Raw genomic sequence first — 17,140 nt, forward strand, 5'->3', positions numbered from 1 at the left:
ATAGCGCTAGGCTTGCTACGTGGAAAAAAAAAAGTGCAAAAAACGCTCCCGCGGCCGCAAGGACCAGCGAGTGCAACATTATTGTCGCACCGCGCACTAATATCGGTGCACCGGCGCTGCGCGCGCAGTGCACGGGCCACGCGCAAAGTAGCTTTGCGCACACTAGCAGCCAAAAAGGACTTTTCACACCGGCACTAACACTTAGCGCCGGTCAGTGAATCAAGCCCAGTGTCTCTTGCAATCGCTTGCAAAGTGGACGGATGTACACTCATTATTAAGACCATATAACTTTGGTCTCCAAGGTTTTTGTAAGCAGGTTTCAACATTGCTGTTTATGCTAGATAGATTGGCTTGATTCTGCATTAAGCAGGGCTACTGTGCAGGTGAATAAAGCTGCTCTCATGTCTGGGAGTTTTTTTGTTACAACTGACCAATATTCCACCTCTGAAGGCATGTATTGGATGGAGTAGGAGGTCAGGAGCAATCTTGGTTTTTCACTTTATGCACCTGCTGTTGTTAAGGTCTTGCAGGAAAGTTATGTTGCATTTAATGTTTCTTTCTGCTGCTCAGATAATGCACTGCAGCCAAAGCAGACAGTTATTGATACTGTGATAATGCATTTGATAAGTCCAGTATAACATTGCAGCATTACTTTTTATATTAGGCAAACTATTTCAGCTGCTGTAGGTGGTACTGTCTTTGTGATGATGGAAAGAGTGGGGGAAATTTATCAACGCATTACCACAGTTTTTTCTTCTTAATCTGTTCTAACCAGCAGGGAGAACAGTTGTGCATGATAATAAGAACCTTGTTAAATCCTAGGTAATAGTGGCAATTTAGCATGAATTTCTAGAGCTGCACTACAGTTAAGAAAAGTGCAAATACATCCCTAAACTGGTGCAGTTTAAACAGTTCGGCCTATCTGGACTAGCTTCCTCGTCCAGATAGGCACTGCTGCTGCCGTCGGCTGGTGCCCGCCGCTAGCCCCCTGATCAGTGAATGGGAATATAATTCCCATTCACCGATCTAACTTCCCCGCAGAAATACCGACGCTTTCTCTCCAGAGAGCACGGTATTTCTGCCCCCTTGAAACTTCTCCCCAGCATTTTAGTTCCTGGATGCGAGATCGTTTGCATCCAGGACATTTTTCACTGTGGCCAAATAGTAAACTACACCAACATACATTTTTAGTAAAAAAAAAACAACATTATTTTACATTTAAAATTAGCAGTTTCCCTCCCACACCAAAAATTACCCACATACACTTTTTTTTATTAAAAAAATAAAAATAAAAAATACAATTAAAAAAAACAAAAACAACATAAATAGTTACCCAAGGGTCTGAACTTTTTAAATATGCATGTCAAGAGAATATGTTATTATATTATTTAAAATTATAAGCTTATAAATAGTGATGGACGCAAATTGAAAAAATGCACCTTTATTTCTAAATAAAATATCGGCACCATAAATTGTGATAGGGACATCGTTTAAACAGTGTAATAACCGGGACAGATGGGCAAATAAAATACATGAGTTTTAATTACGGTAGCGTATATTAATTTCAAACTATAATGGCCAAAAATTGAGAAATAATGATTTTTTTTTCATTTCTTTCTTAATCTTCCTGTTAAAATAGATTTAGAAAAAAATAATTCTTAGCAAAATGTACTACCCAAAGAAAGCCTAATTAGTGGCGGAAAAAACAAGATATAGATCAATTCATTGTGATAAGTAGCAATAAAGTTATAGGCAATTGAATGGGAGGTGAACGTTGCTCGGATGCATGAGATTTTCGGACTGCGGTGCTGAACCGGTTAAGGTTGATAGCAGTTTTACAGATGTAGAACTGCTAGACATTATTGCAGAGTGCAGGCTAGACATGATTTGTGATGTGCTCCTCCCCCCTGCTGAATTCCTCCTCAGAGCCTGCTGCTACCAATACAGCAGGTGTGTTGGTTACCTCAGCAACAGCAATTCCCCTCACACACTGCACTGTCTGAGAGACCTTCCTAGCTCCTCCTATTTTACAACAGTTTTAGAAGGAATCTGAACTATTTAGTGATTTCTTAGGCTTTCTTAGGCTGTCTGAGACATTTCTGCATGGATTTCTAAAAACCTCCTAATATTTTGTCTCAGGCACTCTTGATCAGCGATGGTCGTAGTCAGCCAACTTCGCCACGCTGGAACTACGCGTAGTTTTACACAATTACGCTTCACCAAACTACGACTTCAAAATCAAATATTCGCTTCATATGCATTTCACAGACTACACGTGAAAATATGCAATTACGCGTCGTGCGAAGCGTAGTGTATGTGAGCGCTTATGCCAGTATGCGGAAAAATGTATGCATTAATTCCTCTATAAATGCTACTTCCTGGGACTATTCTATGCGTATATTCCCTTTTCCAATGTGTAATCTTGTAAGCATACAACATTGCGGAAAAATAGACGCAAATAATGCATTGGTAGTTTACTTCGCAATACACATGTTTACTACGCATAGTGGGCATAAGCTACAGGTAGCGGTACTTCGCTACGCGTAAATTCGTAAGCATAGTTTTGAAACTTCACCTACGAACTACGATGCGTAGATGCGAACTATGATGTGTAAATTCGCACTGGCGTAGTTTCTGCTCATCCCTGCTCTTGATAAATGCCCACCAGTGTTTCTTCCTCATTTTAGGTTGTTAGGGATTTTGGACCCAAGGAATTTGATTGAATCTACTTGGTTTAAAGCACGTCCAATTATTATTAGGGGAGGGGCTGGCAGGGCCTGGGAGGGGCTGAAATATAAGGGTATATGTGTGTGCGTGTGAATGTCTGTTGAGCGGGGGGGGGGGGGTTTGGAGACAGTTTTGTAAGATAAATATCCTGTGTTCTTGTGTTCTTAATATAAGGCTAAGGAGGTTGGAGGTGGAGGAGGAGTCCAGTGCTAAAAAGTAAAAATAAAAACCCTCAATAGTGCTTTAGCTCCCTACACCCTCAAGTTGAGAGCCGTTTGAGGTAAGGTAGTAGTTTGGTTGTTCACACCCAGGCTAGGTAGGGTGGGAAGAAGGGATTAGTTTATTTCCTTGTAAGCAATACCAGTTGCCTGGCAGTCCTGCTGATCTATTTGGCTGCAGTAGCATCTGAATAACATACCAGAAACAAGCATGCAGCTAATCTTGTCAGATCTGACAATATTATCAGAAACACCTGTTCTGCCGCATGCTTGTTTAATGTCTATGGTTCAATGTATTAGAGGCAGAGGATCAATAAGATAGACAGGCAAGGCAAATGGTATTGCTTAGAAGGAAATAAATATGGCAGCCACCACATACCTCTTTCTACAGTTGTCTTTTAAAAGGGAACTTAAAGTGAACCTCCAGACTAAAAATCTACTCAGCAGAACTGAAAAGGCTTGGTGTTTCTTTAACAGTTTCACAGCATCAGAACGTTATTTTTCTTACCAAAGCATCATTTTTAGCTGCATTTTTAGCTAAGCTCCACCCATCAAAGAAAACTGCCCAGGCTTTTTTTCCCTGATGCTGTGCAGAGCATGATGGGATTTGCTATGTTGTTATTCATGTTGCCTAGCAACTCGGAGAGGTGCTCAGGACACAGGACAGTTGGAACTGTGTATCATGCTCCCTGTCACCTCCTTTCAACCAAAAAGATGGCTGCCCTCATGAAATCACACACATTTGCCTGCTCTTTTAAAACAGGGTGGGTAAGAGATTATATTACCTATCTATTTTAATTAACACAACTAATGTAACTTAATGACATTATGTTTGTTTAGTTTCTCTTTAAGTGATAAAAAAAGAGTTTTACTTACCTGGGGCTTCTACCAGCAGCCGCCCTGTGCCCGTGCCATCACTCAAGGATCTTACGGTCCCCTGCAACCACTAAGTTTTGTTTTTGGCGACTGGCTCTGTCACCGGCCACGTTGCTTGTGTGGCCCTGGCTGCGCGCCCTCTTTCTCGCTTTTACCTCCGGGAGTGTCCTGCGTAGTACGAGAAAATCTCTACTGCGCACAGTGGCCGGAGACTTGCTAAATCGAAACTTAGTGACTCCTTGAGTGATGGCGCGGGCACAGGGTAGCTGCAGGGTGCTGGTATAATCCCCAAGAAAGTGAAACCTTTTTTTTTATTTTAGATCACTTAAGTTTCCCTTTAAAGAGACTCTGAAGCGAGAATAAATCTCGCTTCAGAGCTCATACTTAGCAGGGGCATGTGTGCCCCTGCTAAACCGCCGCTATCCTGCGGCTTAACGGGGGTCCCTTCACCCCCAAACCCACCCCCGCAATAGTTGGTCGCAAAATTTCTTCTTCCTGGAGGCAGGGCTAACGGCTGCAGCCCTGCCTCCAGTCGCGTCTATCAGACTCGCATCGCCGCCTCTCCCCCGCCCCTCTCAGTGAAGGAAGACTAAGAGGGGCGGGGGAGAGGCGGAGATACGCGTCTGACAGACGCGCGTGGGGCAGGGCTGCGGCGGTTAGCCCTGCCCCAACCAGGAAGCGCTCCCCCGCTGCACTGAGGGGATTTGGGGAATCAGGGACCCCCGTTAAGCCGCGGGATAGCGGCGTTTTAGCAGGGGCACACATGCCCCTGCTAACTATGAGGTCTGAAACGAGATTTATTCTCGCTTCAGACTCTCTTTAAGCTTCTCTAAGGGAGTGGGAATGACATAAATTGATTAATGTATAAAGAAGTGCAGAAAACATCTATGTTGTACAAAACAAATAATAATAATAACAACAACTCATTACCACTGTTATTGTCAACCATCGCCACTGTTATTACTGTTCTCTCCATTATCATAATTGAAATTAAAGGGGCACTATGGCGAAAAAAATTGTACAATTTTTAATATTTGCAAACAGACAAATAAGATAGGTAGTCGAAATTACAATTACAGTAGGTAGTAGAAATCTGACATTACCGACAGGTTTTGGACTAGTCCATCTCTTCATAGAGGATTCTCAGGGAATTATTTATTTTTAAAAGCACTTAGTGAATATCAGTTGCTCTGTCCAACTGCCAAAAAACTGTGTAGTGAGCAGGGAAGCTGGCCAGCATCATTGTTTAAATCCTATTTAGGGAATATCTGTATAAAGAATAAAAGCCTTGCTGAGAATCCCCTATGAAGAGTAGAAATGTCGCGAACCTCCGATTTTTGGTTCGCGAACCGGGTTCGCCAACTTCCGCGGAAGGTTCGGTTCGCGGAAAAGTTCGCGAACCGCAATAGACTTCAATGGGGAGGCGAACTTTGAAAAATAGAAAAAATTATGCTGGCCACAAAAGTGATGGAAAAGATGTTTCAAGGGGTCTAACACCTGGAGGGGGGCATGGCGGAGTGGGATACATGCCAAAAGTCCCGGGGAAAAATCTGGATGTGACGCAAAGCAGCGTTTTAAGGTCAGAAATCACATTGAATGCTAATTTGCAGGCCTAACGTGCTTTCAAACATCTTGCATGTGTATACATCAATCAGGGAGTGTAATTAGAGTACTGCTTCACACTGACACACCAAACTCACTGTGTAACGCACCGCAAATAGCTGTTTGTGTAGTGACGGCCATGCTGGACTACTGCGCAACATGGCGAGATTGCTCTTCCTCACTCAGTGATGTCAGGTAATGTGTGACTTCCTTCTCAACTTTCCATGGCATTGTTAAAAAGCTTACGTTTTGTTTTTGAATTACATTTTCTACTTGCTGTGTACTTGTTCAGTACCAAGAATCCTGTGGAGGCGGGCAAGTCTGCCATTGTGACCCCGGCTAATGGCCGGGGAATGAGGGATGGAATCCGGTGTGGAACCTGAGAAACGGCTACCACTACACATCCAAGGAGGGCAGCAGGCAGGCATCACGCCCGCCCCGAGGTAGTGACCAAAAATAACAATACAGGAGGCGGACTTCCGAGACCCTGCTGTGTATTTGAAATGAATTAACTTTAAATCCTTTAACCCTTCTGGCAGTCTATAAAAAACCGCAAGGGGGCAGCGCAGCTGTTTTTTTTATTTATTTTTTTTTAAAATCATGTAGCGAGCCTAGGGCTTGCTACATGATAGCCGCTGCTCAGCGGCATCCCCCCAGCCCCTCCGATCGCCTCCGGCGATAGGCGATCAGGAAATCCCGTTCAAAGAACGGGATTTCCTGGAGGGCTTCCCCGTCGCCATGGCGACGGGGCGGGATGACGTCACCGATGTCATGGACGTCATGACATCTAAGGGAGTCCCGATCCACCCCTTGCCGCTGCCTGGTGCTGATAAGCCAGGCAGCGCAGGGGTCTAGGGGAGGGGGCTGTGTTGCGACGCGGATAGCGGCGATCGAGCGCGGGGCAGCGGCGATCAAAGTGCTGACGCAGCTAGCAAAGTGCTAGCTGCGTTCAGAAAAAAAAATTACTCAAATCGGCCCAGCAGGGCCTGAGAAAACCTCCTGTGCGGCTTACCCCGAACTACGTTCGGGGTTACCGCCAGGAAGGTTAACGGGAATCCGTTATGGAGGGCAAGTCTGCCATTGTCACAGCGGGGAATGAAGGTTGGATTCTGGCCCGAAGTGGGAGCCTGCTGAGACCCATGCTGTAGCTGCCCTGACCGTGCTTTGCAGACCAGGCATCTGTGGTCAGATGGACCCTTGAGCCAGTGGAAGACAAACCAAGTCAAAAGCATTTGCCAAGAATGTTTTACGGAGGGCAAGTTTTTTTGGCCCTTTTTTTTAATTTTTTGAAAATGATAGATGGTTGTATTTTTAAATTGTTTGAAAGTTTAGATGGTTGTATTTTTAAATTGTTTGAAAGTTTAGATAATTGTATTTTTAAATTGTTTAAAAGTGTATCCATTCTTCCTCCCCCCAGCCACGAACAATACCATGGGAACGTGGAGCAGCAGAAGCCCCCTGTGACGGCTGCCGCGGTTGTTCTCCGCGGCTTGGCTTTTGAGGGGTGCTGCTTTTCCTCAGGTGTTCTTGCCAATCATAGCTGTTTGTGCCTTCTCTCCAGGTGCCTTCGTAAGGCACTTGTCCCTACGTGAGAGTTGGCCTTTCCACGACTCAATTTTTGCTGGCAGAGACAACAGATGGCTTTGCTTCGATCTGAGACACACACGTTAAAAAATTTCCAAACCGCTGAACCCCCCTGGGGTGATGGCGCTAGGGTGGCACCAGCAGCTGACGTTGAAGGGCATGTTGGCTGGCTGGCCATAGCTGGTGATACATGGCGCCGGACACTGCCCCCAGCTGTTTCTGAGGACGAGCTCACTCTGCTTCTATCATGGAGTCGTCTCCTCCTACTCCTCTCTGACTCCTCCTCTGAACTGTCCACCTGGTCATCTCCTCTACCGGGAACATATGTGGTATCCGTATAATTGTCATCATAATCCTCCTGGCCAGCTGCGCTTTCCTCAGACACCTCCTCAAGTGCACCAACTTCAGGTGGTCCACCATCATCCCCATCCACACACGTTACGTCCATACTATCGCCACCTAACTCAGACGTAGGAGGTGGTGTACCTGCGCCTTCTTTGTTGTTGCAGTAGTGGCTGGGAATCAGTGATTTCACCACCACCACCAGATAACTCCTGCGAAGTGTCAAATGCAGCGGATGTGGTGCTTGTTGTAGCGCTGGTGGCTGCGGGAGATGAGGTGTTCTGTGTTAAATACTCAATCACCTCCTGGGAAGTGATGGCACGTGCCTTCTTCTGAGCACTGTATTTTGGGGCAGGTCCGCACGAAATCACAGCAACACGACCTCACACAGCCACAGACCTGCCGGTGCCTGGTGGCCTTCCTCTGGGTCTGCCTCTACCTCTTCCTCTACCTCCTGGGAAGTGATGGCACGTGCCTTCTTCTGAGCACTGTATTTTGGGGCAGGTCCGCACGAAATCACAGCAACACCACCTCACACAGCCACAGACCTGCCGGTGCCTGGTGGCCTTCCTCTGGGTCTGCCTCTACCTCTTCCTCTACCTGGTTTGTCCATTTTGTCCATCCCAGGGGTATGCAAGCTATATGCAGTGAGGTGGGTTCTCACTCAACACAACAGGTAGTTAGATGCAGTGAGCTGGGTTCACTGAACAGTAAAGGTACTTAAGATGCAGTGAGGTGGGTTCTCACTCAACACAACAGGTAGTTAGATGCAGCGAGGTGGCCAGGTGGGTTCACACTCAACACAACAGGTAGTTAGATGCAGTGAGCTGGGTTCACTCAACAGTAAAGGTACTTAAGATGCAGTGAGGTGGGTTCTCACTCAACACAACAGGTATTTAGATGCAGCGAGGTGGCCAGGTGGGTTCACGCTCAACACAACAGGTAGTTAGATGCAGTAAGCTGGGTTCACTCAACACAACGCTAGGTATATGCAGTGATAAGGTGGGTTAAGTAAACACAACAGGTACTGGGTAGTTAGATGCAGTGAGCTGGGTTCACTCAACAGTAAAGGTACTTAAGATGCAGTGAGGTGGGTTCTCACTCAACACAACAGGTAGTTAGATGCAACGAGGTGGCCAGGTGGGTTCACACTCAACACAACAGGTAGTTAGATGCAGTGAGCTGGGTTCACTCAACACAATGCTAGGTATATGCAGTAATGAGGTGGGTTAAGTAAACACAACAGGTACTGGGTAGTTAGATGCAGTGAGCTGGGTTCACTCAACAGTAAAGGTACTTAAGATGCAGTGACTGAGGTGGGGTCTCACTCAACACAACAGGTAGTTAGATGCAGCGAGGTGGCCAGGTGGGTTCTCACTCAACACAACAGGTAGTTAGATGCAGTGAGCTGGGTTCACTCAACACAACGCTAGGTATATGCAGTGATGAGGTGGGTTAAGTAAACACAACAGGTACTGGGTAGTTAGATGCAGTGAACTGGGTTCACTCAACACAAAGCTAGGCATATGCAGTGATGAGGTGGGTTAAGTAAACACAACAGGTACTGGGTAGTTAGATGCAGTGAGCTGGGTTCACTCAACAGTAAAGGTACTTAAGATGCAGTGAGGTGGGTTCTCACTCAACACAACAGATAGTTAGAAGCAGAGAGGTGGCCAGGTGGGTTCACACTCAACACAACAGGTAGTTAGATGCAGTGAGCTGGGTTCACTCAACACAACGCTAGGTATATGCAGTGATGAGGTGGGTTAAGTAAACACAACAGGTACTGGGGTATATGCAGTACTGGGTAGTACAATGTGCAGCTCCCTGTCACACACACAGGTAGTCACTGAATGTGCTGGGCTGCTGGCAGTGGCACACACAATATCAATTAGCAAGGCTGTGCATGCAACAAAAGTGTCAGTTTGACACACAGAAAAAAAAATGTACAGGTTGAGCTCTGAAAAGAGCTGTTGCTGGGTGCTTTAAAAGCAATAATAATCAGTCAGGAGCAAGCAAAGCAGCCTAGAACCTAACTAATCTGTCCCTAGGAGAAAAAGTCTGCAGCAGCTGTCCCTTTCCTCTCTCTAGCAGGCACACGAGTGAGGCTAATGGCCGCCGGACCCTGCCTTATATAAGGGGGGGGGGGGGGCTCCTGGGCTTAGTGTAGCCTGAATGGCTACAATGTGCCTGCTGACTGTGATGCAGAGGGTCAAAGTTGACCCTCATAGTGCATTATGGGGCGAATCGAACTTCCGCAAAAGTTCGCCTGGTGCAGGCGAACGCGAACCCCCTAAGTTCGCCTGGAACCGTTCGCCGGCGAACCGTTCGCTATACCTCTAATGAAGAGATGGACTAGTCCAAAGCCCGTCACTTCTGTCAGATTTCTACTACCTACTGTAAGTGACAGCAACATAGGAGAAAAGTAATTTATGGCTCATTTTACTCTGGAAAAACATATTTTTTTGTATATGTTTGCACATATATAACATTTTTACAATTTTTCGCCATAGTGCCCCTTTAAGTTAGGGCTTTGGTCATACAAGGGGAAGAATCTAAAGACGTCTTGCAACTGGGAAAATATTTTAGTAGTAAGGATCCCACCAGTAGGTTTTTGGAGGTACAGAGAAGGTCTTTGGCAGCATACTTTGCATAAGATTAAAGATATGGTTCTGACAGGACCTGTGAACTGATTAAAGGCAAATCAAAGTGACTTAAATTAGATTTTTTTTAGATGAACTGAAAGCTAGTGAAAGTCTTTAGATAAAGAGGATACCCAGTGGAGGAGATTAGGGGCTTGATTCACTAACTAAGCCGGTTAGTGTGCCTTATCTGAGGTGAGTGTGCCTTATCTGAGGTGAGTGTGCCTTATCTGAGGTTAGTGTGCCTTATCTGAGGTGAGTGTGCCTTATCTGAGTTAATGTGCCTTATCTGAGTTAGTGGACTTGATTCATTAACCGGCGCTAAGCCTTATCACTTAGTGGGCACAAACTACAGCGCTAACCTTATCTGAGGTTAGTGTGCCTTATCTGAGGTTAGTGTGCCTTATCTGCATTGTGCAATGTAGCTTTGTGCATCTTTTAGTGTGCACAAAGCTATTTAGTGTGCACAAAGCTACTTAACCCATTCGCGTTCCGTCGTTTTCACTTGAGAAATGTTCACCTCTCATTCATTAGCCTATAAGTTTATCACTACTTATCACAATGATCTGATCTATATCTTGTTTTTTCCGCTAACCAATTAGGCTTTCTTTGGGGGGTACATTTTGCTAAGAGCCACTTTACTGTAAATGCATTTTAACAGGAAGAATAAGAAAAAAACTGAAAAAAATTGATTCTTTCTCAGTTTTCAGCCATTATAGTTTTAAAATAATACATGCCTCCATAATTAAAACTCACGTATTGTATTTGCCCATATGTCCCGGTTATCACACCGTTAAAATTATGTCCCTATCACAATGTATGGCGACAATATTTTATTTGGAAATAAAGGTGCATTTTTTCCGTTTTGCATCTATCACTATTTACAAGTTTAAAATAAAAAAATATATAGATATATTTCATCTTTACATTGATATTTAAAAAGTTTAGACCCTTAGGTAAATATTTACATGTTTTGATTTATTGTAATGTTTTTGTTTTTTTTATATTAAACATTTTATTTGGGTAGTTTTGGGAGGGTGGGAGGTAAACAATAGGCTTATAATGTAAATGTGTTTTGATTTTCATTAATTTTTACTTTTAGTTGTAAAATTACTTTTTGGCCACAAGATGGCGGCCAAGAGTTTGTTTACATGACGTCACTCTAAGCGTAACACACGCTTAGAGCGACGCATGGGGGAGGTAACAGCCAGAAAAGGCGCAGCTTCCGAGAGAAGCTGTCGCTTTTTCAGCGGGGGGGGAGGAATCAGTGATCGGGCACCATAGCCCGATTCACTGATTGCCTGGCTAACAAACCACGGGCCGGGAGCGCGCATGCACGCGCGCGATCGGCCGCGGGAGCACGCGGTAGCGCGCATGGTTCCTGGACGTAATTTCTACGTCCAGGAGGCCAAAATGGGTTAAGGGGCACTAAGTTCAGATAAGGCACACTAACCTCAGATAAGGCACACTAACCTCAGATAAGGCACACAAACCGGCTTAGCGCCAGAAAACTCTTTTTTACTCCGGCGCTAACACTTAGTGCCGGTTAGTGAATCAAGCCCAGTGTGTCTTATCTGAAGTTAGTGTGCCTTATCTGAACTTAATGCCTCTTAAGCAACTTTGTGCACACTAAAAGATGCACACAGCTACATTGTGCACTGCACGATAACATCGCACCCGAGGTACTGTACATGATGCGACCTGTGCATGTAGCTTTGTGCATCTTTTAGTGTGCACAAAGCAACTTTAGGGGCACTAAGTTCAGATAAGGCACACTAACCTCAGATAAGGCACACAACCTCAGATAAGGCCCACTAACCTCAGATAAGGCACACTAACCTCAGATAAGGCAGACTAGCTCAGATAAGGCACACTAACCTCAGATAAGGCACACTAACCTCAGATAAGGCACACTAGCTCAGATAAGGCACACTAACCTCAGATAAGGCACACTAACCTCAGATAAGGCACATTAACCTCAGATAAGGCACATTAACCTCAGATAAGGCACACTAACTCAGATAAGGCACATTAACCTCAGATAAGGCACACTAACCTCAGATAAGGCACACTAACTCAGATAAGGCACATTAACCTCAGATAAGGCACACTAACTCAGATAAGGCACATTAACCTCAGATAAGGCACACTAACCTCAGATAAGGTTAGCACTGTAGTTTGTGCCCACTAAGTGATAAGGCACACTAACCGACTTAGTGCCAGTTAGTGAATCAAGGCCACCATATTTAAATTTTGAGTTATGAATAAAAATGAACAGCGGGTCAGGAACTGAGTCTTGGGGAACTCCAGCAGAAGTGTTAGATATCCAACAGCAGAAGGAAGTAGGAGAAGAGGAAAAAGTGCTAGAGAAAACTTTTTTTGAATGAGCAGCTGAACAAGCTAGAAAAACAGGTGGGTCATGAATTCCATGTTCTGAGATCAAGGATGAACAGTAGAGGTCAAATGCAAAGGAAAATTAAATTTCAACAACAAATAGAATTCCAGTTAAATCTGCAATACTGTATGTTGTATGTAATGTTACCTAATTTTTTTTTTTTTTTATAAAAATGTTATATAGGAATAAAACAAAAAATATAGCCCCTCCCACCACCACCAACACCACTAAGTAGATTATCTATTTCAAATAAATATTTTTTTAATCTCACCGTCTCTCTTCTTACAGGTTAATAACCAGCGTCAGAGGCTTCCTTTCACCTTGGCCAATGGGCAAGTCATGCTTTATCAGTCTGGCAACAGCTTGATTGTTACAACTAATTTCACTTTAAAAGTGATCTACGACTGGAATTTTGTGCTACAGATATACATCTCCAGCAGCTATTTTCAAAATCTGTGTGGGATGTGCGGTTACTACAATGAAAATCCTAATGATGACTTTGCCACACCATCCGGAGTCCAAGCAGGCGGTCCTGTCGATTTTGGCAAAAGTTGGAAAGTGAACGATGGAAACAAGTTGTGCTGGGACGATTGTAACGGCGTGTGTCTGACCTGCTCATTAGAGCAGCAGAAAATCTATTACGACGAAACAAAATGTGGATTAATCACCAAACCCGATGGCCCATTCAGTCAATGTCTAGAGAGTATAGACTCCAAGATATTTGCTGACAACTGTGTATATGATGCGTGCCTTAATGGAGGCTCCAAGCAAATTTTATGCAATAGCTTGGCAACATATGCTGATATTTGCCAAAAAAGAAATATTACAATTCGGGAATGGAGAGACCGGGCAGGATGTGGTAAGTACACACTGCTAAAATACCTCTATCTTTTTGTTTCTTTTTATTTTTTCTTCTTCTTAAAGTGTTAATGTACAACTTCTAAAATGAGATGCAGATTAATAATGTAACTGACCTACACTATTTATTTTAGCTCCTTTTTAACCACTTAAGGAGGACCACAGGCTTAACGTTAACCTCCAGACTAAAAATCTGCTCAGCAGAACTGAAAAGGCTTGGTTATTCTTTAATAGAGTTGGGCCGAACGGTTCGCCTGCGAACGGTTCCATGCGAACTTCAGTGGTTCGCGTTCGCGTCCCGCAGGCGAACCTTTGCGGAAGTTCGGTTTGCCCCATAATGCACATGGAGGGTCAACTTTGACCCTCTACATCACAGTCAGCAGGCCCAGTGTAGCCAATTAGGCTACACTAGCCCCTGGAGCCCCACCCCCCCTTATATAAGGCAGGCAGCGGCGGCCATTACGGTCACTCGTGTGCTGCCTGCGTTAGTGAGAGTAGGGCGAGCTGCTGCAGACTGTCTCTCAGGGAAAGATTAGTTAGGCTTAACTTGTTCCTGTCTGGCTGCATACCTGTTCTGTGAACCCACCACTGCATACCTGTGCTGTGAACCCACCACTGCATACCTGTGTGGTGAACCCACCACTGCATACCTGTGCTGTGAACCCGCCACTGCATACCTGTTCAGTGAACCCACCACTGCATACCTGTGCTGTGAACCCACCACTGCATACCTGTTCAGTGAACCTGCCACTGCATACCTGTTCTGTTCAGTGGACCCGCCACTGTATACCTGTTCATTGAACCCACCACTGCATACCTGTGCTGTGAACCCACCACTGCATACCTGTTCTGTGAACCCACCACTGCATACCTGTGCTGTGAACCCACCACTGCATACCTGTTCAGTGAACCTGCCACTGCATACCTGTTCTGTTCAGTGGACCCGCCACTGTATACCTGTTCATTGAACCCACCACTGCATACCTGTGCTGTGAACCCACCACTGCATACCTGTTCTGTGAACCCACCACTGCATACCTGTGCTGTGAACCCACCACTGCATACCTGTTCAGTGAACCTGCCACTGCATACCTGTTCTGTTCAGTGGACCCGCCACTGTATACCTGTTCATTGAACCCACCACTGCATACCTGTGCTGTGAACCCACCACTGCATACCTGTTCTGTGAACCCACCACTGCATACCTGTTCAGTGAACCTGCCACTGCATACCTGTTCTGTTCAGTGGACCCGCCACTGTATACCTGTTCAGTGAACCTGCCACTGCATACCTGTTCTGTTCAGTGGACCCGCCACTGTATACCTGTTCATTGAACCCACCACTGCATACCTGTGCTGTGAACCCACCACTGCATACCTGTTCTGTGAACCCGCCACTGTATACCTGTTCTGTTTAGTGAACCCGCCACTGTATACCTGTTCTGTTTAGTGAACCCGCCACTGTATACCTGTTCTGTTTAGTGAACCCGCCACTGCATACCTGTTCTGTTCAGTGGACCCGCCACTGTATACCTGTTCAGTGAACCCGCCACTGCATACCTGTTCTGTTCAGTGGACCCGCCACTGTATACCTGTTCAGTGAACCCGCCACTGCATACCTGTTGTGTTCAGTGAACCTGCCACTGCATACCTGTTCTGTGAACCCGCCACTGTATACCTGTTCTGTTTAGTGAACCCGCCACTGTATACCTGTTCTGTTTAGTGAACCCGCCACTGCATACCTGTTCTGTTCAGTGGACCCGCCACTGTATACCTGTTCAGTGAACCCGCCACTGCATACCTGTTCTGTTCAGTGGACCCGCCACTGTATACCTGTTCAGTGAACCCGCCACTGCATACCTGTTCTGTTCAGTGGACCCGCCACTGTATACCTGTTCAGTGAATCCGCCACTGCATACCTGTTGTGTTCAGTGAACCTGCCACTGCATACCTGTTCTGTGAACCCGCCACTGTATACCTGTTCTGTTTAGTGAACCCGCCACTGTATACCTGTTCTGTTTAGTGAACCCGCCACTGCATACCTGTTCTGTTCAGTGGACCCGCCACTGTATACCTGTTCAGTGAACCCGCCACTGCATACCTGTTGTGTTCAGTGAACCTGCCACTGCATACCTGTTCTGTGAACCCACCACTGTATACCTGTTCTGTTTAGTGAACCCGCCACTGTATACCTGTTCTGTTTCGTGAACCCGCCACTGCATACCTGTTCTGTTCAGTGGACCCGCCACTGTATACCTGTTCAGTGAACCCGCCACTGCATACCTGTTCTGTTCAGTGGACCCGCCACTGTATACCTGTTCAGTGAACCCGCCACTGCATACCTGTTGTGTTCAGTGAACCTGCCACTGCATACCTGTTCTGTGAACCCGCCACTGTATACCTGTTCTGTTTAGTGAACCCGCCACTGTATACCTGTTCTGTTTAGTGAACCCGCCACTGCATACCTGTTCTGTTCAGTGAACCCGCCACTGTATACCTGTTCAGTGAACCCGCCACTGCATACCTGTTGTGTTCAGTGAACCTGCCACTGCATACCTGTTGTGTTCAGTGAACCTGCCACTGCATACCTGTTCTGTGAACCCGCCACTGTATACCTGTTCTGTTCAGTGAACCCACCGCATCAGTGCGCATACCTGTGCAGTTAAGTAAACCCACCTACCTACGTGAGTGCACGCAGTGTGATATACCACTCCGTGCATACCCGATATGGACAAAACAGGTAGAGGAAGAGGTAGTGCCAGAGCCAGAGGAAGGCCACCCGGCAGATCTGCGCGAGGTCGTGTAAATGTAATTTCATGTGGACCTGGCCCACAGTACAGTGCTCGGAAGAAGGCACGTCCCATCACCTCCCAAGATTGTCAGGACGTGGTTGAGTATTTAGCGACACAGAACACCTCATCTTGCTTATCCACCAGCGCTACTACTAGCACCACTTCCGCTGCATTTGACACTTCGCAAGAATTATTTAGTGGTGAAATCACTGATGCACAGCCATTGTTGTTACAGCCAGATGAATTTTCACCAGCTCATATATTTGAGTTACCCGGCAACACTATGGATGTAACGTGTAAGGAGGATGAAGGACCTACTGATGGTGCATGTTTGGATTTGTCTGAGGCAAGCGAAGCTGGGCAGGATGATTACGATGATGACGATGATAGGGATCCCCTGTATGTTCCCAATAGAGGAGATGAAGAGGGGGACAGTTCAGAGGGGGAGTCAGAGAGTAGTAGGAGGAGAGAAGTTGCTGAAAGAAGCTGGGGCAGCTCTTCGTCAGAAACAGCTGGTGGCAGAGTCTGGCACCATGTATCGCCACCTATGTACAGCCAGCCAACTTGCCCTTCAGCATCAGCTGCTGAGGTCCCCATAGTGCCCACATCCCAGGGTGGCTCAGCGGTGTGGAAATTTTTTAATGTGTGTGCCTCAGATCGGACCAAAGCCATCTGTTCGCTCTGCCAACAAAAATTGAGCCGTGGAAAGGCCAACACTCACGTAGGGACAAGTGCCTTACGAAGGCACCTGGAGAAAAGGCACAAACAGCAATGGGATGGCCACCTGAGCAAAAGCAGCAGCACAAAAGCAAAGCCACCCTCCTTCTCCTCTTCCTCCTCCATCAGGTGCATTATCTGCTTCTGCCGCTTTCTCCCTTCCACCTTCACAGGCACCCTCCTCCACTCCGCCTCTGCCCTTGAGCGGTTCCTGCTCCTCTGCCCACAGCAGCAGTCAGGTGTCCGTGAAGGAAATGTTTGAGCGGAAGAAGCCAATTTCGGCCAGTCACCCGCTTGCCCGGCGTCTGACAGCTGGCGTGGCGGAACTGTTAGCTCGGCAGCTGTTACCATACCGGCTGGTGGACTCTGAGGCCTTCCGTAAATTTGT

At 46.1% G+C, this 17,140-nt stretch overlaps 1 protein-coding gene across 1 annotated transcript in view; it reads left to right on the plus strand.

The window, feature by feature from the left end:
• Positions 1–17,140, plus strand: part of LOC137522273 (IgGFc-binding protein-like) — a 103,099-nt gene that overhangs the window by 28,043 nt on the left and 57,916 nt on the right. Inside the window, exon 5 of the mRNA XM_068242302.1 lies at positions 12,675–13,245. Within this exon, the coding sequence (XP_068098403.1) occupies positions 12,675–13,245 (571 nt within the window). The remainder of the gene's footprint in view (positions 1–12,674; positions 13,246–17,140) is intronic.

This window comes from Hyperolius riggenbachi, chromosome 6 (genome assembly GCF_040937935.1).
Source record: "Hyperolius riggenbachi isolate aHypRig1 chromosome 6, aHypRig1.pri, whole genome shotgun sequence".
Taxonomy (NCBI): domain Eukaryota; kingdom Metazoa; phylum Chordata; class Amphibia; order Anura; family Hyperoliidae; genus Hyperolius; species Hyperolius riggenbachi.